Raw genomic sequence first — 25,728 nt, 5'->3', positions numbered from 1 at the left:
ACCCTCGATCTACCACCACAAAACGATCCCAGTGATGCCTTACATGATGACCCAAATCTTAGGACACCTCGGAGACATGCTCCGCGTGTTGCCTCTAACGAGTGTAGCCGCGTGCAGCAGGCCTTTGACGAGCCTTTACCCAAAGGTAGTTTTCAATCTGAACAAAGGCTAGGGAGAGTTTGTATTTGCCCAAAATTTTTTTTCTCTTTTCTATTGTCTTCTCGGATAGCAATTAACTCACCAGTTTACATCTTCTGCAGAGCTGTGTCGTCGTACCAGCTGATGTATTTCGTAAGTCAGCAATACAATGATCATCACACATTTCATTTTGTCCCTTTCTTTTTTGCTTTGTATACATACATACAACCCGGTGATGACACGTCAGTATCCAAAAGCCAAAGTTGAGGTATCCGGCACTTGTACATCGTGCATGGAAGCCAGTGGTAACCAGAGAGCTAATCTGAGGGTTATATATTTTTACTTAAATGTTATATCCATTATTTCTGTTTCCAAAGTATTCCAAGGTTTCTTTAAAAGGTACGATGGCGTTGTATGTAATTAGGTATATTCAGTCCGAAAACGCCTATCTATGTGTCGAATGTGACGAAATTAAGAAAAGAAACGCCCGCAATGCTATGCTATGCTATGCTAGAATGCTCCATGATAAATATACACTAGGATAAGATGACGCTCATCCCAAAAACTTCCCAACTCGACCTCCAATATTCTCGAGATCTAGCAGGAACGTATCATGGCCGAAAAGTGAGATATCCTCACCTAATTCGACATGCTCCACATTCTGATTTCCGGCAGCTCTTAGTGTTTCCGCAATCTCTCGCTGTTGCCATGCTGGGAATAAAATATCACTTGCAACGCCCATGACAAGTACTGGGTGGTCTTTCAGCGGGGACATGCCACGAATGAGATCTTGTGGAGGTCCATCAGCCGAGTCGTCGGTTGCCGGTTCGTTCATCGGTGTCAAAGACGATAAAGTGGCAGGTTGCTCCTCATAAGGCTTATCAGGCAATGCCAAGCTGCAGGAAGCACCGTTCCGTTCCATACTGCCCAGTACCATCCTCTTTTGATTTTGTACCCTTCGTGCTCGGGTCGCAACTTGATGAGCGTAGCCCAGATCAAAAAGATCCATAGCCTTGGACACGTATAGCAAGCTATTGGCATCGTACTCGAGACAGAATTTCTCTCCTGCGTGGTCCAAATAGGTTTCGATCAGGAAGTCCGGACAGAGAGCTGGCTGCTTGCTGGGATCCGCTCTCTTTCTGCCAAATCGGTTTTCCCATTCAGGACCACTACGATATGTAACGGTGGCAATCTCTCGGGCAAGTTTCATACCGTGATGAGGAGGAATCGAGTCGTAATAGAAGCCGCGTTGCCAATTGGGGTCCATCATAAGGACCTGTCGTTGGGTATGTCGCATGGCGATGCTGTATGGGTGACTGCGCGCACAGCCACTGATACTAACCAATCTTCCCATCCTTTCGGGGAAGAGAACACCAGATGCTAAACTTAACATTCCGCCCATGCTGGAGCCAACGGATGCATGCAGTTTCTGGATGCCTAGTGAGTCGAGAAGTCTGAATTGCGCCCGAACCATGTCCTCGATCGTCAAAATAGGGAAACGTGTCGCATATCGCTTCGAGTCAGATGGGTCAATGGATGAAGGGCCTGTGCTTCCATAGCAACCACCGATTACGTTTGTGCAGATAATATAATATTTGTTCGTATCGAGAGGAGCCCCGGGACCAATGAACTTTTCCCACCAGCCATTCTTAGGGTTCGTCGGTGTGCTATGCGCATGACTTGAGGCGGAGAGGCCTGTATGTAGGAGAATCGCATTGCTCTTATCGGCATTCAGGGTACCCCAAGTCTCGTAAGCAACGTCAAATTCGGGGAGCACACCGCCCCAGTCGAGAAGTAGCGGGGTTTTGCAGTGGAAGTTCTCATGCTGTCCGGTCGTGTAGGATGGTTCTGGACCAGAACTCATTGACCGTGTAGATAGTGACGCGGACTTGGCTTCTTGAGCATCAAGACAGGGAAACGACATGGCAGGATTCGAGGAATCAAATTGTTGTTCGCGCACTGCGACAGACTGGGTCCAGCGACGTGACCTGTAATCAGCGGTGGGCCATGGTGTTAGCGATGGCGATGTCTGTACTCTATATCGGTTTCTGATCTGGAAAAAAGCATCGGTATGGTGTGCATGTTTCGTGGTCCACAAGGACGACGAGGAAGCCGTACGCACGGCGCCTCGTAGAGAGGTCATCATTGGAAGCTGTCGATGTACGGTAAATCCGATGACAAGAAACGACAGTCCGGAAGACCCAGATGCAGATTGAAGTGAATCAAGAACGACATGGCTTCAAATTTTTAGTAATCGCAAATTTCGACCTCCGCAAAGCTCCCCGCGCATCGCAGCTTCTCCAAAAGCACGTCATGTATCGGCGCTGTGATTGGTTAATCATGCCCGAATTCAATGATTATGTAATTTAATGCCTCAGGCAGCAACGACAGCACTAGTTATGATCCAGAGCCACGATTGTTCTTAGAAAATGCAACTGCGATTCAAGTCATATCAGACAGTTATGCATTGAATCAATTCTACAATACTGGCGAGGCTAGTATATACGTCCGTTGTGGCTTTGACGCCAGTATGTTAATGGGGCGGCTCTCCTCAGCGTGGATGACGCGGCTCGCTGACGACTACTACTACGTATCACACATCTGAGATTCGTCTTCATCTGGAAGTAGTTGTGGCGTCTAAGGGTTGTTTTGTTGGACGCCACAAGAGTTGCTTGAGGTTTGCATGAATGACTCTTGAGAAAAAAGAATTCATGAATTTTTTTTGGTTAATTCTACTTATTTTCCATGTCATGTCGCACGGTCGGCGCTTGAGCAGGAGAAATGTAACGTTGAGGTATTCGAGTATACGACTGCTGTAGAGAGACATATAGAGGTAGATAAGCTGTCAAGTTGTGTAGGTTCGTAAGATAAGACGCTACGCCCGATCCGTGAGATCCGCCGTTAACTCGCCCGAACTCTTTGGGCCCGGAAATTCAAAGTCCCTACATCGGTTCTGACTTTCACACAGATCCCATCATTATTAAATCGCTCCGCCTCCTCTAGATTCGTATATTTAGTTTGGAAGCCAAGCAGCATATCGCCATGATGTTTTTGGTACTCAGGCCATTCTGAATAATTTACCGGAGCACGCCACTTCGACTCTTCAACGTCGACAAAGCGCCATAATTGCGACCTCGATCTGATACCGTGACTGAATTGACCAGCGCGCGCCAGTCAGTGAGTCTGTCGCTACTCGACTACGGGCTTTGACGTGAACCATGAAAGAAATCGAATCAAGGCAATATCCGGCGAAGAATCCAACCATGGCCCCCATTCGACGTGCTATCATAGCTTTTGCGCTGCTAGTCGGCATTATCTTCTTATTCCGGCCCTTCTCAACCTCCGATGCAGCCTACCGAGACGGCTTCTCGCAGGGCCAGAAGCCGCTGCGCATTCCACCTCAGGCAAGGGGTCGCGCGGGGACCGGACAATCGCAACTCCCTGTCGGCGAAACGGCATATCCGACACTTCTCGAAAAGCTTCGATATCAATACCCCTATGATCTCGACAGCAAGTTCCCGGCATATATATGGCAGACGTGGAAGGACTCTGTCAACTCCAATTGGTTCCCCGACCATCTTCGCCCGCTAGAAGCATCATGGACCGAGCGAAATCCGGAATTCGTTCACGAAGTAATATCGGATGAGGCGGCTGATCACCTCGTTCAATATCTATATGGATCCGTTCCTGAAGTGGTGGAGGCGTATAATTCACTACCGGCACCCGTCTTGAAGGCGGATCTTTTCCGATATTTGATTCTGTTGGCACGAGGCGGTATATACTCTGATATTGATACGGAAGCGCTGAAGCCGGCCATTGACTGGCTTCCGGATGATATGGATCCGTCGTCAGTCGGCCTTGTGATTGGTATCGAAGCTGACCCAGACCGCCCGGACTGGCATGAGTGGTATTCACGAAGAATACAATTTTGTCAATGGACAATTCAAGCCAAACCGGGCCATCCTGTCCTCCGTGACGTAGTGGCGACTATTGTCGAGGATACTCTACGAATGAAACGAAAAGGTGTCCTGACTAAGTCTAAGATGGACAAGTCGATTGTGGAGTTTACTGGTCCTGCCGTATGGACTGATGCCGTATTCCGCTACTTCAACAACCCTGATTATTTCCTGAGTGAGGGAACTCGCAACGTGACTTACGAAGACTTCACCGGCTTGACCAGACAGAAGAAGGTTGGTGATGTCGCAGTTCTGCCGATTACCAGTTTCAGTCCGGGCGTGGGTCAAATGGGTGCTCAAGGGCCAGAAGATCCTCTGGCTTTTGTTAGCCACCTATTCGAAGGTGTCTATCCCCCAGTATACACACACAATGCTTGAGCTGTGCTAATGCAGTTTATCTAGGATCATGGAAGCCTGAAAGCGAGCGTATTTCTTAATCGACTACACTATATACCTCTGGCATCTCCATCTATATATGCAAACGATGGATCAACATGGCCCTACACCTGCCTCTGATACCATAATAGAAACACGATATCGTATCCTTTCTCCCCATTCTGCTAAAAATACAACATCGGCAGCGCATTAGCACGGCGTTTTTTTTTTTTTTTTTTTGGTTGGTTGTTTTGGGGGGAGGGGGGGTTTTTCACTGTCTACCTTTTGGATATTCTTATAATTTTACGGCTCGCGAGCGAGGAGCACGGGGTTTGTTTACTAGATGTGTTCAGGAAGACTACGATATTCGAGATGTTTATATAGAAATCGTGTAAAGATTCAAACGGTTGATATCTATTAGTGCCATATAATTCAATGTTTCATTCGAACTGGATTACAAATATAGTACCCCTTTGTGCAGCTGTAGATTTCACAACGGTTTAACACAGAAGAAGTAGTATTAAAATGGTATAAATAAAAGAAAAGAAAGTACATCAGATGTAAATTATCAGACAAGGTTCATAATATGTCCAGTCATTCTTCTGGGTATAGTTGATGATATGTAATGAGAGCACAAATATTGACAGAACATTGAAATAGAACAGACTGTATCAAATGTACACTTTTGCCTTCCCAACATAGGAAAATAAATATATATATATATCTTCATGAAAGTATGCATCAAAAATCATTAAAAAGAGGCTCATACTTTTCTCTCATATCAGTTGTATACGGCTCCAACTGGTCCGAATCCGGAGGAGGAGGATATTCCTCAAAATTCGTTGCATCAGCCGCATGTTCCAAACGTGGAATAATAGGTCCCTTGACCCGCCGATTGTAAAGGTCATCCCAGTTGATATTGTCGAACCAAGGATGGGCTTTGACTCTTTTAGAGCCTCCCTGGATATAACCCAGGCGTTGCGTTACATCTGTCTTGCAGAGTTGCGAGACGATATCCCTCGCTGCGAGGTTCATGTTATGTGGAAAGCGAAGGCGGCCTTCGACAATCTGTTCGTATAATCGCATGACATTCTGGTCCCAGAAAGGTGGTTGTCCGACCAGAAACTCATATATCAGGATCCCCAACGCCCACCAGTCAACTGCAAGACCATGGCCGCTGTTATGAATCACTTCTGGCGCCAGATAATCCGGTGTCCCGCAGAGGGTATAGGTTTCACGGTTACCCACTTGTTTTGCGAATCCAAAGTCGACTAGTTTGATGTGTCCGTCGGTATCAATCAAAATATTTTCGGGTTTGAGGTCCCGATACGCAACGCCCTGAACGTCGTGTAGATACTCTATTGTTAATGTGATTTCTGCAGCATAGAACTTGGCTGTTGCGTCGCTAAAAGTCCGCGCGCGTCGTAAGTAGGTGAATATTTCGCCGCCGGGACAATAATCCAACTTGATAGAGTCAGATCGAAATTTGGCTGGAAAAGAAAATAGCAACACGTGTCTAAGCGTACCAGCATGTATAAAGACTGATCGTCCGAAAATGTAGTGATCAAGGTTGTAATGAAGGGATATCCAGCTACAGCACCTAAAACTCTTCGCTCATTGCGGACATGTTCAACTTGTTTGAGCTTGATCACTGCCGATAACGTATTTAGTAGAGTTCAATCCGAAAACGTAATCAGCTCAACGTACCGTCTGCTTTACGGAGAACTTTCAATGCGTAGACATTGTCCTTCCTAGGATCATTCTTCACGCGCGTAAGCCAGACACGCGCAAAGGTTCCTGATCACATTGCATAAATTAGTTTCCAAAAAGCCACATTTATATCCTTCTACCCAGTTTCAATGGCATTGACATACCTGTTCCTAGGGTCTTTATAAGCTCAAAATCGTCTACCTGGAAGTTCCGGCTCGGTTGGCCCAAGTCAGATGCAGAAAAGTCCTCTTCGGAGCTTATATTGTGCCTTGTGGTAGATTCTGTACTCGGCGCAGAAGACGACGTAGTGAAATCTTCCGACTTTGCTGCTGGATGCACTTTGGGTACGACTATTGGGTTTCTTGCCGGCTCATGTTCATGTATCGTGGGTTCGACTGTTTCTGTGGCCATACTGTTGACAAACGGTCATTTCTCAGCCTCTGAGTCTGATATGTGTCGCAAACGTTGGCGTCAAAAGGGTGATACAAGCGTCTGGTACCGCGAGAAATGAAGACGGTCTCCGAGATGAGACTAGATCAAGGACATGTAGCTGAAACCGATTCGTAATTCTTCGCCGTAGCAACGGTTTTATATATGATACTGGGGGTTTGCGATTGAATTCTTGTTTGATTTTGTTCAGCCAGGAGAATCCGCGATTGTAGAAGAATTTGTGACTTCCCAAAGTTCTGGACGTCCACGGCCCGATTTGAGTGGTTCCGCGCTTTGGTCCCCGCAGCTTTCGACAGTTCTTACTCTGACGTTATCTTAGCGGGGCTTTTTCACGTGTCTTTTCTGTCTCCATAGTCCATACATATACAAGCAATAAGTCATATTCAAGGGTAATAAAATGGTAGCACATATATATATCTAAGATGGTGCAGTACAACTGCAATTGAGATGCATGAAGTGGCCTTCAGGAAACAGATTGCTCATGCGCGGTGGTCCTGTCAGTGAATAAAAAGCCTCGCATCTCCTAACGCCTAAAAAAATGAGCTATCAAGACATCAACGAGACGTCTGGATTTTAACCATGACTTTAATTCGCTATACCAGCATGCTCGCTGTCTTAAGCTTTCCTCCGAGAAGTTAAATGAGTTTACGCTGCCCGTCTAGCCACCGCTGCGCGAGTTGAGAATCAAGCCGACAATCAAACTGCACTTGTATTAGTCGTGATCCTCTCTGTATATCTAAGGACAGACATACCCGTAAAGTCCCAACACCTCTCCGAAAATCAAGATCAAAATCATTCCAACGTAGACACGTGATTGTTGCATGTACGAGCGGACACCCTATGGATAGATAATTAGTAATGTACTCAAGTTCAAACACTCAAAGTCATGCTTACAGCATCTCCCACAACCCCAATGGTATACCCTGCCGCTATTCCGGCCAGGCCGACTGAAAGGCCCGACGCAAGATGCATAAAGCTTCTGTAATATGCAGGTTAATATCGACGACATACATCTTTGCCTTCATTTAACGACGACGAAACTCGAACGTACGTGTATAGACTCGTGTTCTGGCCCGGGGGAGGGTTCATTGCGTTTGCTATAAGCACTGCGACGACCAGACCGTAGACCGCAATAATACCGGACATGACGACGGGGATCAACGACTTTTTCCAGTTAGTTCAAGTAGCCACAAAAGCGCAAAGGACTGAAAAAAAAATACCCTCATGATCAGATCTGGTCTATATTGTCCCACACCCGCAATACCAATGCCTGATTTTGCGGTTCCATATGCCGCGCCGATTGCTGCCATTTGTGAGCGGATATCATTCTAAACTGAGAAAGGAAGCTTTGTAGGTTTATCAACGTACACCCGAAGATCATCTTCGAGTAGGTTAGTGTCTTGTCATAAAATGTGACGATATCTCGCAGGACTTACTGCGGCTGCTACTCCTGCCTGTTGCTCTGATTAGTATGACGCCATTCAGCCGAGATTGAGAAAGTACGTACAAAGGAGAAGAACGGCGCAAATTTAGGCGAATATTCACTGTCCGTCATTTTGGCTATAGTATTGCACGTAACTCGCTAACACTCAGTAGAGGTAGGTTCGGAATCTGTGAGCGTGTTGATACACAGCACCGGCTGCCCTTAAGGAGCCAACTGACCACGGGCGACGGTGGCTATCCTAAACCCTAGGCGTGAGGAGAATGTGCGATAAGGGTTCCAGGTTGAAAGATGTGAGACAGGTAAGATGTAAGTAATGTGTTGGAAGTGAGGCCGACAAGCTCTCCATGTTGAGCTAAGAGACTTGGCAGAGGTTGCTAAGTTGTCCTCTGTGGCGCCCCGTACATGGGCGGCGTCTCCGGCTCGGCCTTGACCAAAGCGACAGACTCACAACACAATCACCATACCCTCCGTGGCTTGCTTGCTTGCTTCATCACGACCACTCTCTCTTTATCGACACCACGCTTCCCATCCTTCTATACCAACCCTTCTTCACGGCATCTTCCGCCTCGACTGCGGTGGGACTTGTGCGCGAGGCGTCTCCATTGAGCCTCCTATTCTAGTGGGAAAAAAGGATGCGGAGGGTATGACTGCAGGGGCCCTGTTCTATGGTTGCGCCCAAGGCTCCTTGCACCCTCATCGGTTCTAATCAAGCCGATCTTAGCACTCGCTACTCACTTTCCACAGAGATAGCTAATTACAACACACCGGAAATCGAGTGTCGTATATGAAGCGAAGTCACGCGTGGTCAGCTGTCTCAAAGAAGAGTCCCAGTCTATTTGGGGAAGACACCATCGTCTCTTTCCTCGTCCATCTGTGACCTTATCAAGGCCCTGTATGTGATATTTCCATTAACAGCACACTCAAGTCAGTTTTACCCGTTCATTGCAAGTTCGCATCAATCATTGCACCTTGCGAACAGAACCAACTGACCTTATCATTTAGTTGTTTTCCTACAGCCATCTATTCGCTTACCATGGCGGACTTGGGACACGACCGAAATTATCGGCCAAATACATACGGGCAGGCGCCGAATCCGACGCGCGATGCTGCCTTTTCTGATATTTTTGGTTCACCAGCACATGCCGCCGGCCGATCTCAGACGATGACTTCACAAACCGCTCCCTTCCCGAATGAGCGATCGCGTACGATGACCTCTCATATTCCCCCGCCCTCGATGCATATGCAGCAAAGAGGACCACCACATCCAGGAGCAGGTATGCGGCATCTGTCCAATGGCTATGGGAGCCAGCAAATCCCCAATGGAAATGTCGCACAGCAACCTCACCAGAATTATCCTCGACCATTCCCACGGGGCTCCCCATATCCTGGACCTGTCCGTGTAGGCTCTGGACCGAATCCTCATTATCCCAATCCAAATTTTCCTATTCCACAGGGTCGTCCAGGTTTTTCTCCAGCTTTAAATTCGTATCCAGACCGCACTCGGTCAATGGCTAATCTTCCAATGAGGCCTCCTCCCCAGCAAACATATTCACAGCCTCCGGTAACTCGCGACAATCACTATAATTCTATTGCGAGAACACCGCAGGGACGTCCCGTACCTGAGAAACATGAGGATCCCCGGACAATGTCTCTCAGCTCATACTCATCTTCTCGTGATCACGCCCAAACAGCCTACGGCCGGCCTGTACCTACAAGACCGTCAAGGCCACCTTCTGGACCCGATCATATACCATCTCAACTGCTTCCTGCTGGACCACAAGTACAATCGCAAACGCAAACACAGGCCCAAGGTCAAGCTTTCCCAGAACAACAAGGACAAAGTGACGGTAACTATCATCATCTACGCCGTCCGAGCGACGCGTCTATGACCGTAAGAACTATGTCGATGGCTTCTACTCTCATTTCCGATCGGACAATGAGCCTCCAAAGTCAACCCATGCAGAAGCAAACCACTCAGTCCACAAATACAACAGCAGTTGCACCACCTCGCAAATTAAAGCCATTGGTTTATCCCGCTCTACTCTCACGTGTCGCCGATGTTTTCCGCGAAAGGATGCCTCTGGGGGAATACCAGAAGAACGGGCTTTCATACCAGAATGCATTTTCGGGATCAAAAGCAGTGGATCTGATCGCTCACATTATTAGAACACCAGATCGCAATCTTGCATTGCTGCTTGGTCGTGCACTGGATGCACAGAAGTTCTTCCATGATGTGACATACGATCACCGTCTCCGAGACTCTGCTGTTGAGATTTATCAATTCAAGGAAACAGTGACTGAAGATTCACCCACCTCGGACGTGAATGGAGTGTTCACACTACTCACAGAATGCTATTCTCCAACTTGTACACGGGATAACCTTTGTTATTCGATTGCTTGTCCTAGACGACTTGAACAACAAGCTCGCCTCAATCTCAAACCTCAGCCTGGTTTACGACATTCGTCTTCCAAAAGTAGTCTTCACGCCGATGATGATAATGACAACCAGAAGCTTTGGATCAACATGGTTCCCAAGGAAGTTTCCGACACGCTTGAAGATCGGGAGAAGAAGCGACAGGAAATCATTTTTGAGATCATGTATACGGAAAGAGATTTCGTCAAAGACTTGGAGTATCTTCGAGACTTTTGGATGCGGCCACTTCGTTCAGCAGGTAATACTAGCTTATCTCCAATTCCCGAGCATCGACGAGAAAAGTTTATCCGGACGGTGTTCGGAAACTGCCTGGAGGTGCTGAAAGTCAATTCTGCTCTTTGCGAAGCACTCAACGCTAGACAAAAAGAAAACCATGTTGTCCATACCGTTGGTGATATCTTTTTGCAGCACGTCCCTCGTTTTGATCCATTCATTAAATACGGTGCCAATCAGCTCTACGGAAAGTATGAATTTGAAAAAGAAAAAGCTTCAAATCCTGCATTCGCTCGTTTTGTCGAAGAAACCGAACGCTTGAAAGAGTCGCGCAAGTTAGAGTTAAATGGCTACCTCACGAAACCTACGACTCGTCTTGCTCGATACCCTCTACTCCTTGAGCAAGTGGCCAAGAATACCGCCGACGATAACCCAGACAAACAGGACATCCCCAAAGCAATCGGGTTGATCAAAGACTTTCTTTCCAGAGTCAATACTGAGAGTGGCAAAGCGGAGAATCACTTCAACTTGGTTCAGCTCAATGCAGCCTTGAAATTCAACCCAGGAGATTATGTCGATCTGAAACTCACCGAAGAAAATCGACAAATGCTTACAAAAATGGGATTCAAGAAAGGGCCAACTGACAGTTCTGAAGTTACTGCATATCTCTTCGACCATGCCGTACTGCTTGTGCGGATCAAATTGATCAACAAGCGCGAAGAATATCGAGTATACAAGAAGCCAATTCCTCTGGAATTGTTGGTTATTGCGCAAATGGACGAGGTCATTCCTAGGCTTGGCCTAGCAAAAAGATCATCATCCAGTCTCATTCCTGGAAAAGTCATTCCCAACAACGCTCCCATACCGAAAGAAGGACTGCCAATTACCTTCAGACATCTTGGAAAGGGCGGTTATGATTTGACTTTATATGCCACATCGCCAACGCAGAGGAAGAAGTTCATTGAAATGGTTGAAGAACAGCAGAGGAAGCTACGGGAGCGCAATAGCAACTTCTACTCCAAGACTATCCTCTGTGAAAACTTCTTCACAACAGCTAATAGGGTCAATTGCTTGGTGCCGATAGGTAAGTTATTACAGTTCTTGTTTTAGCGAAGTATTCTTATTGATTTCTTCTTCTAGACGGTGGAAGGAAACTCGTTATTGGTACCGATGATGGTATCTATCTAGCTGAGAGATGGCCCAAAGACAAGAATGCGAAGCCAAGACGCATATTAGACGCCACTGCAGTCACGCAGATTGATACGCTAGAAGAATATCAATTAGTTTTGGTCCTTGCCAATAAGACTCTTAGCTCATATCCGATGGAAGCTTTAGATGTCAACGAAGGTCAAAATCCTCTTGCGCGGCGGCCAAAGAAGATTCAGGGACACGCCAATTTCTTCAAAGTTGGTATCGGACTAGGACGACATCTGGTGTGCTCTGTCAAGACCTCTGCGCTATCGACTACCATTAAAGTCTTTGAGCCTATGGAGAACTTAGCAAGGGGAGGCCGAAAACCGGCATTGGGTAAGATGTTCAGGGGAGGACAAGAAGCGTTGAAACCATTCAAAGTAAGTTCATATGATTTTTTTTTCTCAGGTTGCCAACTAACTGATATTGACTAGGAATACTATATCCCAGCGGAGTCTTCTTCTGTACATTTCTTACGAAAAACTTTGTGTGTTGGCTGTGCCAGAGGCTTTGAGGTAGTCAGTCTCGAAACCACAGAAAGCCAGTCACTTCTCGACCAAGCGGATACTTCCTTGGATTTCGTGGCGCGAAAAGAAAACGTCAAACCCATTCACGTTGAGCGAATGAATGGAGAATTCCTTCTGAACTATAGTGATTTCTCGTTCTTTGTGAATCGGAATGGATGGCGAGCACGACCAGATTGGTTAATTTCTTGGGAAGGCACACCGAATGCCTTTGCCTTATCATATCCATACATTTTAGCATTTGAACCGAATTTTATCGAGATTCGACATATCGAGACGAGTGAGCTTATTCATATTATGACCGGGAAGAATATTCGAATGTTACATTCATCGACACGAGAGGTGAGCCATTACTTTTGCTCTCGTCTACGTTGTATTACTTTGAAGTAAACTTGCTGACTTGGCATCAGATTCTGTATGCTTACGAGGACGAGGAAGGCGAGGATGTGGTGGCTAGTTTGGATTTTTGGAGCAAGGCCACAGTAAAATGAAGCGAAACATGTGAATAAGATGACAGAAAATGGTTTCATATTGTATCAAAATCATTGGGCAAATCAGTATATCCGATGCCTCGAGCACTCTGTACCCGTTTATACTTGTGAGGGCAGACACCTTGTAGAGACGTGTTAAGACTGGACGGATCAAGCTGGGAAAGACGTGCAGATCGACTTCGTGCCAGATTCTACCTTTCAAAATTTTGGCCAGCTGGAGTATGAGGTGACATCGCGTAACTACCAATGGTGTGAGATGGAACTCATGCTGCTCGAAGATTTGCGAGAAGGCGGTGGAGAGACGGATAAAGTAGACGGGACTGATTGACATGAGCGATATAACTGCGTTCCAGCCGACTCTGGCTGTGGCGATTTTGAAGATTCACTCTGCATGAAGAGATATGTTTGTTTTCTATGTTGTTCCGCATTCAGAACAGAGTTACATAAGTAATTCAACATAACAAAATACAATTATTGAAATACCTAAATAAGGAAACAAAGTATTAAAATCCAGAAAATGAAGGTCACAGGTGACTGGGAATCTTTTGGTGCTGCAAAGCTCAAACCAGAGGGGAAGGTGAAAAGGAGAGAAGAAAAAGAAAGGAATGGGTTGTTGACTAAGATATCAACAGGAAAGATCTTCTTTTATTTCCGCAGGAGGTAATTCAAGACCATTAATAAAGCGGTGTATTTCCAATCCGAGGTAGTAAACACCGAGAAAAACGCAGTCAAAAGATCTCCGAGGTGTAATAAGCAAGACACGTAAGAAGGGAAACGTCGAGGACGGCCAGGCCGCCAATCTCCCATATCATAGATTAGAGGGTTTCACATCGCCAGGACCAACACCAACATAGACCTACTCAGGTGTACATGACCCCGGCACATGAGTTCGTGTACATAATCACTATAATTAAGCCTCCCCAGCTTCTCCATTGGTTTCTTCAGTTGCAGCCAAATGAGCACTGGCCTCTCGTTGCATACGAGCCTCGATCTCTCGGAGCTGGCTCTCACGGGCCAAGAGTTCCTGGCGTTTCTCGTTGATTTCGCGTTGTACCCTGAGTTCGATTTCACGGAGTTTCTCCTCCTCACGACGGAGCTGTTCTTCCTTGAGACGCACCGATTGGGATACAAGGTCTTCTGGGTTCATGGAAGAATCTTCGTTTCTATATGTACATTTTTCGTTAGTTGAGAATTCCGATGGCTGTGGGTGTGTGTAGTATGACTTACGATCCAGCACCGCCATCAACACTCTTACTAAGCTTCTCAGTACGGTAGTTTTCGTAGAGGAAGTCGTGGGTAATCTCTTTGAGATCTGCAAGATGACTGTGTAGAAGTGCGCTTCGAATGGCGAGGAAGTCTGAGTGACGGGGGTTTTCGACCTCGACGATACCCCATGGGTACTGCCTGGCTCGTACTTTCTTGCCGCCAATTTCAAGGACCTCTTCAGAGCCAACGATGGCGAATGGCATGAGACCACGCAACTCTGCGTTCTCTTCGACGGTGTCCTCGTCGTCCTCCTCAATATCGTATGGGAAGTTGTAGACAGGGATACGGTAATGCTCAATATCTTCCATAACCAATTTCTTAGACTCTGCGAGCTCTGCTGGGGTGAGAGAGTCTGCCTTGCCGATGACGGGGATGACGTTCACACGTGGAGAAAGGCGTTTCATCAATTCGATATCAAGTTCTCGGAGACCGTGGCCGGTAGGGGTGATAAAGTAGAGGAGGACGTGGACTCGGTTGTCCCTGAATCGGGGGTTACGCTTAATCCGTGACTCCATGGCAAGAATATCATCATATTGGCGCTCGAGGTAGCCAACAATTTCGGAGAAGCTGTTTGATCGTTAGCAATCGCAACTTGCCCGATTCAATGATACAGGATGCAGGTGATCCGTACCTGGCCTCATTGTCGATTTGGTCGCCGAATCCGGGAGTGTCGACAATTGTCAACGAGATACGAGTTCCTTCCTCATCGAGTTCCAGTTCTAATTGCGATAGTAAGTTTCATGCGCTGGTCCGCAAAACAAAGGCTCCGGATTTCACCTACCGACAGTCACTGGCTTGATTCGAACCCCCTCCTCAATGTGTGCGTTGGCAGCATCATCTGCATCCTTGTGCTCGAGAACCTTCTTCCCGCAGAGAGTGTTGACGAATGTAGTACGACCTGCAGTAAAATTCAATTGTTAGAAGATGGGTCCAGGTATCGAATTGATGGCCATGCTTTGATAGACCAGTTATCCACAAATAAACTCACCCGTTCCACTCGCACCGCAGACCATCAGGCAGAATTGAATCCCCTTCTTGACATTTTTCTTGCGACGAATCTATGCAGTAGAAACAATAAATGTCAGTATCTAAAGGGTACTGGCTCGTGCGGATTGGGTGTGGTATCGTAGCGAACAAAGTCAAATGAGACAGAACATACCGCGTTCAAAGGCGAAGACATCATGGCCGATTATCTGGACTGCCCAAGCGACGGGGAATGTAGAGATATGCTGACAGCGACCGGTAAATGAAGAGATTGGAGGTGGTGGTCGGGGGGTAGACGAAGGTGAAAGAGAAGATGGTTGTCTTGAGTCTCCTGAATGGGGCAGGAAGGGAGAGCGACAACAGACACAGTTCGGTTTAGGGGGAAAGCTGTCTAGTGGGCGGCCCTGATTGGCTGGTGCTGTTACTGGTCGCGGCTGCTTGCTTTGCTGCTCTGCCTCTTTCCCCTTTTCCCACGGCCCACTCACCGCCGGTCACGTGGTCTCTCCCATGTCTTACATTTCTTGCATTTCTTAGACAGATTCTTGATGATGATATGATATCTTTGCTTTACGGGCTTCTCTTGTGCAACTGTTCCCAGCCATTCTACGTGGCTATCATTGTATTGTATCTTCGGCGCGCATATACATTGACCCAATTCCAAATCCTACTGCCAATTGAACGATCATCTAGTGCTTCGACTTTTCCTTAAAATACTTCCAGATCTTGCCATATCTCTGCCAATTACTACTACTACTACTACTACTACTACTATTACTACTATTATTATTACTACTACTTCTACGAACATCCTCACATCAATTGTGCTGATATGGATTCCACCTCCACGAAACAAGCTTACTAGGGTTTAACTAACCTAACTAGGTTACGGACCATTACGTAATCCATATCTATCTCCGCATGGTCCACCGAACCGAGTGACTTCCAACAACTATATACAATCACGTTCTGCATACGATGCTGCAACATGAATACACGCCAGGTTATCGATGACTCGGCAGGGCCGGTCTCCCTGTCGGCAGCTTTCAACAGCGACAGTAGCTGCTTCTCGGTCGGACTAGATACAGGTTTCTGTGGTACGCTGCGTCGCAACTCCCCGCATGAGGTAAACAAACAGGAGCTTATGGATATGATCGTCTCCCAGTCTTCAACTCCGATCCATGTGAACTCAAAGTATCTCGAGGTGCGCAACCAAACTGTCTCATGCTTGATCTAAAACATAGAAGAAAAGCGCTAAACGGTGCTCGTCTCAAGATTTCAATGCAGGTATCGGCGTCGCAGAAATGCTAGGGCAGTCCAACTACCTTGCCATCGTTGGCGGAGGCAAACAACCGAAACTACCGCAGAACAAAGTATGCAACACATCCTTCGAGCGTTCTATGTTCGCTTCATGCTGAACTTCGGCAGATGGTTATTTGGGATGACGTAAAACAAAAATCCGTGATCACGCTCGAATTCCGCACCTCCGTCCTCCGAGTACGTTTATCCAAATCGCGCATCGTAGTTGCCCTTCTTAACAGTGTCCATGTCTTCGCCTTCTCCACACCACCAGAAAAGCTCTCAATATTTGAGACCACAGATAACCCCTTAGGGTTGATATGTCTGGGCAAGAAGCTCTTAGCCTTCCCCGGCAGGTCTCCAGGACAAGTTCAACTGGTGGAGCTGGAGACGGGAAATGTCAGTATCATTCCGGCGCACAGTACCAGTCTCAGAGCCATCGTGCTTAGTCCAGATGGGGAGGTGTTAGCTACAGCAAGTGAAGCGGTAATGTCCATGAAATTCATATTGATTAATCAGATCTGACTAAAGGATAAGGGCACTTTGATACGGGTATTTTCTACCAGAAATTGCGCAAAGATCGCCGAATTACGACGAGGCGTTGATCATGCCATGATCTTCTCCCTTGCCGTTTCCCCGTCAAACACGTATTTAGCAGTCACGTCAGATAAGTCAACGCTACATATCTTCGATCTCCCTCATCCTCGAACGCTATCGCGACGCAGCCAATCTCCGTCCTCATACTCCGAGGACGGGGTGAACCAGAAATGGGGTATTCTGGGCAAGATTCCTTTGCTTCCCAGGGTGTTCTCAGATATATACTCGTTCGCAAGTGCCCATTTCGAAATTGGCGATGACTTTCCCGGCAGTACACCTTATATTCCTCCTCTAGGCACATCTGTCGGACGGCCATCCAAAGGCGTTCTTGGCTGGACAGACGACCAAACCATTTTGATAATTGGCGCTGGTAGAGAAGGTCGGTGGGAGAAATTTGTCATTCGTGAAGGTGAAGACGGCAAACGTTTCTGCGTCAGGGAAGGCTGGAAGCGCTACCTGGGAGGAGGATGAAATGATCTCAGCCGGTAACAGAATTTAACCCGAACTGTTGGCACACACCCAAGCATTATCGACCACCTGAACTCCCAGCTGTTCAACGAGTACATAATGCCAGCCCTTATCGTTCACATCAGGACAACCAAATCTGGTCATTGAAGGACCCACCGACGCCCATGCAATGCGATTTAAGAAATTTGCTTTTCCAGTCCACCACCGGAATTGCTCTCGCGATGTGTGAACCTTTGGAGTGTCGAAATGTGCATAACTTTGTCGATCTTATAATTGTAGATATGTAACAAGATTGTTCAATATGCTATGCTTTTAATCTCGTTCCCGTCTAGACCGTTCCCTAGACCTTTCTTGTCTTCGGTGAGGAGACTCTGATCGTTCGCGACGGTGTCGTTCTCTGCGACTGCCGTCGTCTAGTTCCCTGTGCGATCTCTCACGGGACCGTTCATCACTTCGCCTGCGGCGGTGATGATGATGATGATGATGATGGCGATGTTTATGCGAGCGTTCGCGGCTATCTTTTCGTCGACTAGATGATTTCTTCTCCCTCGATTTCAAGTTCTCAAGAGCTCTTGCAACTTCCTCCTTCTTCTCTTGAATTAGATATTCCTTCATAGGATCTTCGTCATCATGGTCTCGCATCAACTCCACCAATTCTATTTCTTCCTTGAGCATTGGCCGCGACGGCTCTTCCACGTCATTTTCGTCAGTGTCTCCTCCTTTCCGCCAGCTCTTCCGATCTCTTCGTTCAGTATCTGTGTCTTCATCTCTATGTCCGGTAGTTGAACCCATGATTGTCGCTACATTATCTTCCTCTTCCTCTCCATCTTTCCTCTTGTATCGCGTATGGTCAACTCGGAGAACACGCCCCATTACCGTCGCACCGCCCAAATTGTCTACCGCAAGATCGGTGCTTCGCTGATCTTCGTATTTGAGAAAGGCGAAACCTTTGCTCTTGCCTGTATCTTTGTCGCGTACGAGGTTGACGTGGACCGGTTCGCCATACTGGGAGAAAATCGTAACAATATCGCCTTCGGACAGGTCAAACGGTAGGCCACCTATGTAGATGTATGCTGTATCACGATAGTCGGCATGCCAGGATGCTTCGGGTGGTCTATGTAGAAATCGATGGCGTAAGCAGTGTGTTCTTAACGGACGTTTAATAAACATGGCTTGGATAACTTACACGGCATTTTCAAGCTCACGCTTGTTCAGCGCTTGTATTTGACGTATGGAATTCATCGCAGCACACACAGCAAATACTGTAGGGATCAAATACCGTTGGAGGATCTCAGAAAGTAAAGCTTGGAAAGAGCTTGACGAGAAAATGATGGCGGGCTCAGCCAGTCACAGAGCGCGTGGCTGGCCCACCCGCTCGGGACTAATCTATGAGGCATCATTGTTTACTCGAAGCGCATCTTCTGTTCATCTCAACTGGTTTTCCTCCCTTGCTCATTCGGTGTCATATCATTTTCTGCGAATAACTTCTGGCCCAACTGATTTAAACATTACTTTCGACTTTTCTCGTGTTTATCGATCATACTTTTCGTCCACTTGTCGCCATCTCCCATCGCCTCGAGCGACGTCCCCTGAACGCGGAACCGTTTTAGTTTGCGGAGCGAAAAGTGACACAACGATTGGATATCCATACGGCATTTTGATCAGTGTCAACCGTGGGTTTTATATAACTTACCAGTCCAGCCGGATATGGTCTGATTGTCTACGAAATGGTTGGTATCGGGTCGCGTATGTCTACTGGGACTCAGAACTCTGGCGGCCCGGGAAGCCGGCCGTCGAGTAAAGATGGCAACAAGAAGAATATCTGGTCTTCTATGTTAGACAGTGTGGCTAGTGGTAAACGACTACCAGAGAAGAATATGATTGTGTTAGGTATGTTGTGGCCGGATGGAGCAATATTTGTGTGTGTCCAGCAAAATGTTAATTGTTACCTGTAGGAGGCACACCAGAAAGTCAAAGAGAGTTTTTGGATACATTCTCCTCGGATCCTTCAGACCCGTCGCTACCAAACGAGAGGAGAAAGGGAAAAGTCGCCCCTCTTGCGAATGAATTTGCTTTGGGGTACACATATCAAGATGTCCTCGATGCGGATCACGAAGGTTTGTCTCCGATGTCGCCGATGAGGTGTGATGTGGAATCTGATTGACAATTTTACAAGATATCCTTGCACGAGTCTCGATATACCTCCTTTCCGACCCATCTCCCTCCTTTGCACCTCTTTTACGGCCTCTCTTAACACCTCAGTCCGTTCCAGAAACGCTAATTGTAATACTCCTTGACTGGTCTTCTCCTTGGACCTGGGTTCGGCAACTACGCGAATGGATCCGACTCTTAAGATCAGTAATGATATCGTTGGAAGATTCGACCAAAATAGTTATGGAGGAGGTCATGATGGAATGGAAGGATAAAAAGAGAGGATTGGATCCCAACTCGGCAACGAGTGTCACGAATTCTGGAGGGCCGGTAACGATACCTTTAGGACCAGGTGAATGGGATGAGGGACTTGGAGTTCCTCTATGCGTTGTCTGTCAAGGGGTTAGCGGAGTCGTCTCTTTGTGCACATGAAGATTCAGCTAACACTTGCCTAGGCAAATAAAATAGAACAATTGGAAAAGGAAAATGGCTGGCGAGAAGAAGAGTTTGACTTTATTCTTCAATTTATGCGAACTATTCTGCTGAAACGTGAGTACTACTTACAAATATTTGTCAACAACTTGCTAATGCTATGCATAGACGGTGCCTCACTCATCTACACCACACCATTCCTCGCAAACTCTTTACAAAGTTTGATCCATTCGACCTTGGGTATACATTCGTTATTAAGAAGACAATCCCTCAAACACAACGTCATAGATCGGGACAAGGTCCTTGTACCGGCCAACTGGGATTCTTGGGGCAAGATTCGTATTATCCGAGAGGGGTTTGATATTGAGGGAGTCGGCGATGCATGGTCTATCGAAATTCAAGAGTCATCACGGCATTTGCTTAATGGTGCGAGACAAGACGAGGACGTCGAGACGACAGGCGTACCTACATCTCCCATTGGAGAAGATGGCTCAAGCGCCGTCGCCATCTACGAGCAAACTATCAAGGATCCTAAACAAGATTCCGCCGCTCCGGGAAGCGGTGTCAATGCGAACAGGAACAAGATCGAAATAGAGACGGAGGATATGCAGAAATTCTTAAACCAGCAACTCACTAAACTGGACCAACTCAAGGCCGAAGACGAAAAGGACCGGGAAGCCAAGAAAGTACCAAAGGCTCTTGAAATGTCTCCTCATTTTGACGAATCTGGGCATGTTAATGAACATATCGGGCCTGTACAATTCAATATGGGAGGTATCCAAGTTGATGCTGACGACATGTTGAGGAAATTGAAGGTAAGATATGCCAAACAAGCTTCGAATTTCCATTGCTGACTTGATTTCACAGGAACGAGAGGCCAACCGTACACCGAAGAGAGAAGCCATCCCATCTACCGGGCCAACCGATGAGAAAGCACAGAACCAAGCACTCGCCAGCTTCTTCGCAGGACTTGTCAAAAAGCCCGGCGGCAGTCCGCGCAGCAGTCCAGCACCTAACTCTAATCAATAAACTTATTTTTTCTCGTCTATTTTTTGTGTGAATACCTTGGAAATCGATTCTAGAGAGACATCTGGTGTTCTTTCATTTTAGTTTCTCTTTCACTTTGGGTGAGATTTTCGAGTCACCTCCCCTCTTTTATCAATGTGTCTTCTTTGTAACTATACATACCAATATGATACCCTTCTGATTCGTATCATCTGATGGCTTGCGTTGACTTGTTGACTAATCATGGTCAGATGGTACCTGAAGACCCCACTGTACCTGAACCATTATCCCAACCTCGGCATTTATAATACACGATAGCACTTACATCCCATATACGGAAAGAATACCTATAGTTGAACATATCGTTCGTGAAAGAGCAAAATGAGCGTCGCAGCACAAGTCACTGCAGCTGCAGCACCTTCAACCCCCTCACCACCCTTCATCCATGTCGACGGCGTCCCCAACTTCCGCGACATAGGCGGCTATCCCATCACATCTTCAACCTCAATAAGACGCAACTTCATCTACCGCTCCGCATTACCCACCCGCATCACACCCACAGGTCTTCAAAAACTCACGCAAGACTTGAGAATTACTACCGTCTACGATCTACGCTCAAACGCTGAACTGCGCAAAGATCCAATCACATCTTCCCCCTTAGATAACCATGAGGCTGTGAAGGTGTTGCATGCCCCCGTCTTCCCCGAGAGGGATTCAAGTCCCGAACAATTAGCAAAGAGGTTTGCGAATTACATGTCTGTCAACGGTTCGGAAGGGTTTGTGGCTGCTTACGCAGAGATTTTGAGGGATGGTGTGAATGCTTATAGGGCAATATTTGAGCATGTGCGTGATCGACCCCGGGATGCGTTTCTGGTGCATTGTACAGGTGGCAAGGATCGGACGGGCGTGCTTGTAGCGCTTTTGTTGCTTGTTGCGGGTGTGCAAGATCGTGATATGATTGCGCATGAATATTCGTTGACGGAAAAAGGGTTTGATGCTAGTGTCAAGGCTCATTTGACGGATAAGATTATCAAGGATATGGGCATGGATCCGGAGAATAGAGCGGGTATTGAGAGGTTGCTTTCGGCCAGGAAGGAGAATATGAGTGCTACTATAGAGTATATCGAGAGGCAGTTTGGAGGGGCGGAGGGTTATTTGAAGGGTGAGTTGGGGTTTGGGGATGATGATGTTGAGCGTATTAGGAAGAGTTTGGTTGTGGAGGATAAGGGTTTGTTTTGAACAGATGTTCAGAAACAAGTATATTCCAAGCTTCTATCCATAAACGCTCGACATTTCCGAAGGCAATTATATGAATTCTTCATATATATGAAACATGTTAGTAGTTCTCCCATACCTTGGCTGGAAGTACCTTTCTCATAATATTCCAATGTCCAATCGCGTTTTGAGTATGGTAAGACTCTAGGACATCCGTCTTACCAACTTCTAAAAGACGCTGATCCGTCGAATCATCACCGATGCCAAATATCTTGTGGTCTATCTCCCGTCGTGGTACCATGTACGACTTCCTAGACTGACTACCGAGATAGTCACCTTCATTGGGCTGTCTGAAAGTCAACGGAGGCGTACGAGTCTTCTTGCAAAAGACGACCATGTTGATGAACTCGAGAGATTCTTCTGCTGGTGTTTCGGAGCCGTCATTTTCACGGAAAATGCGACATTCGGGAAAGACCGTCTTTATTGTGCGGATTACTACTCCTGCACCGGGGAGAGAAACATCTCCAGCGTAGTTCTGACGTGTAGTTAGCCATCTATAGACCAAAAAGGGATGAATGAGAAGACGAACAATTGCAATCACACCGTCGTCTTCGAGTAATGCGTCAAGCCCTTGCATAAACTCCAGAGTGAACAACTCAACAGGTTCGACACCACCCGTGAAAACATCATGAATGATATAATCATACTTCATGCGTTCGTATCGTGCGGTCTCGACGAATGAAACTGCGTCATCAATGACTGCAGTATGGTTTTGCGGGAACCCAAAATGTTGTAATGCAAAGTTGTATACAACCGGATCGATTTCTACAATAGTCGTATCTATACCGTGTTGAATCAGTGCAGCAGGGGTCGTACCTATTCCGAGTCCGCTATGACAGGTCAGTTAGCAAAATCGAGAGTATAAGGGAGGAGATGCCCATACATGACGAGCGCATTGCTATCCTTGTCCTCTTTCTCCGGTAGGCTAGAGTCAGGCTCCACAAGCCGGACCGCCTCGAGCATAGTGAAAACAGCATATATAGGATCTGATACTCGCGGGTTATAATCCGATGGTCGACTCGTCCATTGTCCTCCCAGAAGACTATGATCACATCTCATGGCGCGAAATCCAAGCTCGACATTGTCCAAGACGGATATGTATCCAGTCAAGGACTCCTGCCGGTCAACTAGACTGTATCCCACCTCATGTAAAGTCGAATTGACACGAGCCGGTGTAAGCACAAACGATGCGTCCATATCCGACGTCACGTAGAGGTAAACTCCGGGTAGCATAAATAGAACCCATGACAGATAGGAGGGAAGAATAAAAGAGTAGATACATGCAATAATAACTTGCAAATCAAATGTCGTCATGAAGACATTCGAGCCGATATACGATGGTAACAAAGTCTGAGATGCCGAATCCGCCAGTCTGAACAGAACAACCCCAAATAATAATGGAATGAACCTCGAAAGGAGTTGCAGTCGGTTTGCTCGGCGAAGGTTCGATGTATTTGAGATAATCCTTGAATACGAGGACATTGAAAGTAACAGCAACGGGCAGATGGTTATCAGTTCAGTCAACACCGGTCCAGCCGGGTTACCAAACCGAGAGCTCTGCTGGAAGAGGAAGCTTTGAAAAATGGGGATAGATATTGCGAGTGCCGGAAGAATGTTTTCAGCCTTTCTGAGGGCATTAGGAATCCGTGTATACAAGAAAGACCCTGCTAAGATGGCAGTGTTGCAGAGAGTTTCGTGATACATGTGTGCTGGTGTTGAACCATAAACCGGTGCCAAAGCCAACAAGGATACTCTGGAATATACCGCGGCAAGACCAGGAATCATCAAAGCTCTGGTGGAGTCTTTCCAATCATGGCGAGTACGGATTGCTGCTGGTTCTTCAGAGACAGTGACAGGGATAAGTGATCTCTCAGTAACAGGGTTAGGTCTAGGGTCAGGCGTGGCCTGGAATTTTGCCTTTCTTTGCTTCGCCATCTTCGTGAAACAGTTATCCGGACAGTGTATGACCCCAAAAGCTAATCAAACCCAGAGGACAGTTGGTCTTCTATTCAATCCGCCTTCATCGTATGATGACGGCTCTTCACCAGATATACCAGCTGAATAGTCAGAATTAGCGGACTGATGTTAATTAAACTCTTCCGGTACATTGAGTCAGCCTACCTTTCATGTGACAGTACAGTATAGACACTGGAGCTCTCTTATGTGAGGAGCAATGTATAGACATACAGTTCTGATAGGGGACAGAACGCATCGAAGAGAAAGCTGTAACATGTTTAGAAGTTGAGCTAGTGTAAGATTCATACTATGGTAATCTATATTACTAGACGAATAGCTATCTGGTACGGTAACTAACGTAATCATCCGTATCGGATAGATAAGAGAGCTCTGATAAGTCTATGCGATGGCGATATTATTCATCTTAGAGGCAATGTCTGCATACTATAGACGTAGTCAGTGTCTATCCTTTGACTCTTTCCCTTCTAGTGTCCTCGCAATATGCCTTTTTTTCCAATGTCGACTGGACTCTCTCAACAAGATGCAAATGATGGTGCATCGCTAGCTTCGCATCAGCTGAAACCTCCTGCTTCAGTGCAGGTGAAGAACCGTCGCAAACGCTATCTTGACCAGCATCCAGAGTACTTTTCTGCTGACCTTGAAATGGCCGGTTCGTTTATTTAGATGATACACAAACATTTTCGCGCTGTTGATAGCTTACTGACTCGTGCGACCCTTCTAGATCCGTTACTTTACGACCGTCTCATCAGACGCTTCCAGACCCCCGCAGAACGAGAGGCAGAGGGTCGCACCAAGGGCTTTTCTGGCATACTACAAGCCGACATTCAGCGATCAGAAGCTAAACTAGATGCGCTCGCTCACCCCAATCCGAATGCAATGCTAAGTTATAGACGAGGATCCAACGGCGAGATCGTGGCGGAAGATAAAGACGACATACCCGCCAACAAGGAAGAAGGCATGCAACGTTGGAAATGGGAAATGGAAATGCGATTTCTCAAAGGCGCCGACTATGATTTCGACTATAAGACAGTGGACGAAAACGACGAGTATGATGACTGGAATGAGGAGCAAGAACGCTACTTTGACGAGGAGGAACCTGAGTGGATTTTCGACAAAGGACAGGAAGGAGACGTTCAGAAAGATAAGTTGATAGGGGAGACTGGTATACAAGATTTTTAATCTAGACCCTGTGTTGTAGCGCTTACAGAGTGGGAGTACAACTTGGCTCATTCTTCATGGTCGCTTTCACAACATCTGCTAAACTTCTCTGACCAAATAGAATGCGCTGAGCTTCTGTCCAAAAATGGTCGCGAAACGGTGGAACGGTACCACGTCATGTTGACCAGAACAC

At 46.8% G+C, this 25,728-nt stretch overlaps 12 protein-coding genes across 12 annotated transcripts, besides 4 other annotated features; 6 read left to right on the top strand and 6 right to left on the bottom strand.

Annotated features, from left to right (window-relative positions):
• Positions 1 to 550: 550 nt before the first annotated feature.
• Positions 551 to 2,281, bottom strand: TSTA_114300 (homoserine O-acetyltransferase; the record flags this gene model as incomplete). The annotated part of the gene is made up of 2 exons (XM_002481564.1): positions 551 to 2,167; positions 2,261 to 2,281. 2 exons carry the CDS (start codon positions 2,279 to 2,281, stop codon positions 692 to 694), a joined length of 1,497 nt encoding a protein of 498 aa, XP_002481609.1. The 3' UTR covers positions 551 to 691.
• Positions 631 to 651: a microsatellite.
• Positions 2,282 to 3,356: 1,075 nt separating the features above from the next.
• Positions 3,357 to 4,531, top strand: TSTA_114290 (alpha-1,6-mannosyltransferase subunit (Och1), putative; the record flags this gene model as incomplete). Its single annotated transcript, XM_002481563.1, has 2 exons — positions 3,357 to 4,437; positions 4,497 to 4,531. 2 exons carry the CDS (start codon positions 3,357 to 3,359, stop codon positions 4,529 to 4,531), a joined length of 1,116 nt encoding a protein of 371 aa, XP_002481608.1.
• Positions 4,532 to 5,172: 641 nt separating this feature from the next.
• Positions 5,173 to 5,193: a sequence feature (AT_rich).
• Positions 5,194 to 5,210: 17 nt separating this feature from the next.
• TSTA_114280 (cAMP-dependent protein kinase catalytic subunit, putative) lies at positions 5,211 to 6,911 on the bottom strand (the record flags this gene model as incomplete). Its single annotated transcript, XM_002481562.1, has 4 exons — positions 6,344 to 6,911; positions 6,177 to 6,266; positions 5,996 to 6,120; positions 5,211 to 5,933 (listed from the first exon to the last, which is right to left on the bottom strand). The coding sequence occupies exons 1-4, from the start codon at positions 6,588 to 6,590 to the stop codon at positions 5,211 to 5,213; spliced, it is 1,185 nt and encodes a 394-aa protein (XP_002481607.1). The 5' UTR covers positions 6,591 to 6,911.
• Positions 6,912 to 6,995: 84 nt separating this feature from the next.
• TSTA_114270 (vacuolar ATPase proteolipid subunit c, putative) lies at positions 6,996 to 8,390 on the bottom strand. Its single transcript, XM_002481561.1, has 8 exons — positions 8,137 to 8,390; positions 8,066 to 8,083; positions 7,998 to 8,010; positions 7,850 to 7,932; positions 7,681 to 7,793; positions 7,524 to 7,608; positions 7,382 to 7,467; positions 6,996 to 7,330 (listed from the first exon to the last, which is right to left on the bottom strand). Exons 1-8 carry the CDS (start codon positions 8,182 to 8,184, stop codon positions 7,288 to 7,290), a joined length of 489 nt encoding a protein of 162 aa, XP_002481606.1. The 5' UTR covers positions 8,185 to 8,390; the 3' UTR covers positions 6,996 to 7,287.
• Positions 8,391 to 9,106: 716 nt separating this feature from the next.
• TSTA_114260 (Rho guanyl nucleotide exchange factor (Rom2), putative) lies at positions 9,107 to 13,038 on the top strand (the record flags this gene model as incomplete). The annotated part of the gene is made up of 4 exons (XM_002481560.1): positions 9,107 to 11,804; positions 11,861 to 12,291; positions 12,346 to 12,777; positions 12,846 to 13,038. The coding sequence occupies 4 exons, from the start codon at positions 9,107 to 9,109 to the stop codon at positions 12,924 to 12,926; spliced, it is 3,642 nt and encodes a 1,213-aa protein (XP_002481605.1). The 3' UTR covers positions 12,927 to 13,038.
• Positions 13,039 to 13,379: 341 nt separating this feature from the next.
• On the bottom strand, positions 13,380 to 15,515 carry TSTA_114250 (septin AspA, putative). The gene is made up of 6 exons (XM_002481559.1): positions 15,352 to 15,515; positions 15,181 to 15,250; positions 14,974 to 15,090; positions 14,824 to 14,911; positions 14,154 to 14,759; positions 13,380 to 14,089 (listed from the first exon to the last, which is right to left on the bottom strand). The coding sequence occupies exons 1-6, from the start codon at positions 15,373 to 15,375 to the stop codon at positions 13,837 to 13,839; spliced, it is 1,158 nt and encodes a 385-aa protein (XP_002481604.1). The 5' UTR covers positions 15,376 to 15,515; the 3' UTR covers positions 13,380 to 13,836.
• Positions 15,516 to 15,918: 403 nt separating this feature from the next.
• Positions 15,919 to 15,978: a microsatellite.
• A 168-nt stretch (positions 15,979 to 16,146) lies between these two features.
• Positions 16,147 to 17,935, top strand: TSTA_114240 (phosphatidylinositol 3,5-bisphosphate-binding protein, putative). The gene is made up of 5 exons (XM_002481558.1): positions 16,147 to 16,270; positions 16,339 to 16,377; positions 16,449 to 16,546; positions 16,602 to 16,958; positions 17,010 to 17,935. Exons 1-5 carry the CDS (start codon positions 16,162 to 16,164, stop codon positions 17,538 to 17,540), a joined length of 1,134 nt encoding a protein of 377 aa, XP_002481603.1. The 5' UTR covers positions 16,147 to 16,161; the 3' UTR covers positions 17,541 to 17,935.
• Positions 17,850 to 18,830, bottom strand: TSTA_114230 (uncharacterized protein; the record flags this gene model as incomplete). Its single annotated transcript, XM_002481557.1, has 2 exons — positions 18,724 to 18,830; positions 17,850 to 18,651 (listed from the first exon to the last, which is right to left on the bottom strand). The coding sequence occupies exons 1-2, from the start codon at positions 18,777 to 18,779 to the stop codon at positions 17,850 to 17,852; spliced, it is 858 nt and encodes a 285-aa protein (XP_002481602.1). The 5' UTR covers positions 18,780 to 18,830.
• Positions 18,004 to 18,032: a microsatellite.
• A 161-nt stretch (positions 18,831 to 18,991) lies between the features above and the next one.
• TSTA_114220 (dynein family protein) lies at positions 18,992 to 21,149 on the top strand (the record flags this gene model as incomplete). Its single annotated transcript, XM_002481556.1, has 6 exons — positions 18,992 to 19,427; positions 19,493 to 19,654; positions 19,714 to 20,090; positions 20,144 to 20,237; positions 20,289 to 20,935; positions 20,988 to 21,149. The coding sequence occupies exons 1-6, from the start codon at positions 19,265 to 19,267 to the stop codon at positions 21,147 to 21,149; spliced, it is 1,605 nt and encodes a 534-aa protein (XP_002481601.1). The 5' UTR covers positions 18,992 to 19,264.
• Positions 21,150 to 21,340: 191 nt separating this feature from the next.
• Positions 21,341 to 22,364, top strand: TSTA_114210 (tyrosine-protein phosphatase precursor, putative; the record flags this gene model as incomplete). Its single annotated transcript, XM_002481555.1, has 2 exons — positions 21,341 to 21,397; positions 21,501 to 22,364. 2 exons carry the CDS (start codon positions 21,341 to 21,343, stop codon positions 22,362 to 22,364), a joined length of 921 nt encoding a protein of 306 aa, XP_002481600.1.
• TSTA_114200 (spermine/spermidine synthase family protein) lies at positions 22,363 to 24,593 on the bottom strand. Its single transcript, XM_002481554.1, has 4 exons — positions 24,522 to 24,593; positions 23,284 to 24,457; positions 22,930 to 23,230; positions 22,363 to 22,875 (listed from the first exon to the last, which is right to left on the bottom strand). The coding sequence occupies exons 2-4, from the start codon at positions 24,333 to 24,335 to the stop codon at positions 22,462 to 22,464; spliced, it is 1,767 nt and encodes a 588-aa protein (XP_002481599.1). The 5' UTR covers positions 24,336 to 24,457; positions 24,522 to 24,593; the 3' UTR covers positions 22,363 to 22,461.
• A 279-nt stretch (positions 24,594 to 24,872) lies between these two features.
• Positions 24,873 to 25,556, top strand: TSTA_114190 (uncharacterized protein; the record flags this gene model as incomplete). The annotated part of the gene is made up of 2 exons (XM_002481553.1): positions 24,873 to 25,026; positions 25,099 to 25,556. 2 exons carry the CDS (start codon positions 24,873 to 24,875, stop codon positions 25,554 to 25,556), a joined length of 612 nt encoding a protein of 203 aa, XP_002481598.1.
• Between the last annotated feature and the right edge of the window lie 172 nt (positions 25,557 to 25,728).

The sequence above is a fragment of the Talaromyces stipitatus genome, genomic scaffold (assembly GCF_000003125.1).
Source record: "Talaromyces stipitatus ATCC 10500 scf_1105507295555 genomic scaffold, whole genome shotgun sequence".
NCBI lineage: Eukaryota > Fungi > Ascomycota > Eurotiomycetes > Eurotiales > Trichocomaceae > Talaromyces > Talaromyces stipitatus.
This window is presented reverse-complemented; position numbering and strand designations above follow the sequence as displayed.

What these genes read in the sequence shown, in the direction of transcription:
- TSTA_114270 (XM_002481561.1), bottom strand. Translation starts at nt 8,184, where the DNA reads ATGACGGACAGTGAATATTCGCCTAAATTTGCGCCGTTCTTCTCCTTT. An exon ending in GACCAGATCTGATCATGAGG is followed by an intron (nt 7,794 to 7,849) that starts GTATTTTTTTTT and finishes AACTGGAAAAAG; the next exon opens with TCGTTGATCCCCGTCGTCAT. An exon ending in CAGAACACGAGTCTATACAC is followed by an intron (nt 7,609 to 7,680) that starts GTACGTTCGAGT and finishes TGCATATTACAG; the next exon opens with AAGCTTTATGCATCTTGCGT.
- TSTA_114250 (XM_002481559.1), bottom strand. Translation starts at nt 15,375, where the DNA reads ATGATGTCTTCGCCTTTGAACGCG. An exon ending in TGTCTTCGCCTTTGAACGCG is followed by an intron (nt 15,251 to 15,351) that starts GTATGTTCTGTC and finishes TCTACTGCATAG; the next exon opens with ATTCGTCGCAAGAAAAATGT. An exon ending in AATCAAGCCAGTGACTGTCG is followed by an intron (nt 14,912 to 14,973) that starts GTAGGTGAAATC and finishes TATCGCAATTAG; the next exon opens with AACTGGAACTCGATGAGGAA.
- TSTA_114240 (XM_002481558.1), top strand. Translation starts at nt 16,162, where the DNA reads ATGAATACACGCCAGGTTATCGATGACTCGGCAGGGCCGGTCTCCCTG. An exon ending in TGAACTCAAAGTATCTCGAG is followed by an intron (nt 16,378 to 16,448) that starts GTGCGCAACCAA and finishes GCTCGTCTCAAG; the next exon opens with ATTTCAATGCAGGTATCGGC. An exon ending in TAGCTACAGCAAGTGAAGCG is followed by an intron (nt 16,959 to 17,009) that starts GTAATGTCCATG and finishes CTAAAGGATAAG; the next exon opens with GGCACTTTGATACGGGTATT.
- TSTA_114200 (XM_002481554.1), bottom strand. Translation starts at nt 24,335, where the DNA reads ATGGCGAAGCAAAGAAAGGCAAAATTCCAGGCCACGCCTGACCCTAGA. An exon ending in GATAGCAATGCGCTCGTCAT is followed by an intron (nt 23,231 to 23,283) that starts GTATGGGCATCT and finishes GACCTGTCATAG; the next exon opens with CGGACTCGGAATAGGTACGA. An exon ending in ACGACGGTGTGATTGCAATT is followed by an intron (nt 22,876 to 22,929) that starts GTTCGTCTTCTC and finishes ACTACACGTCAG; the next exon opens with AACTACGCTGGAGATGTTTC.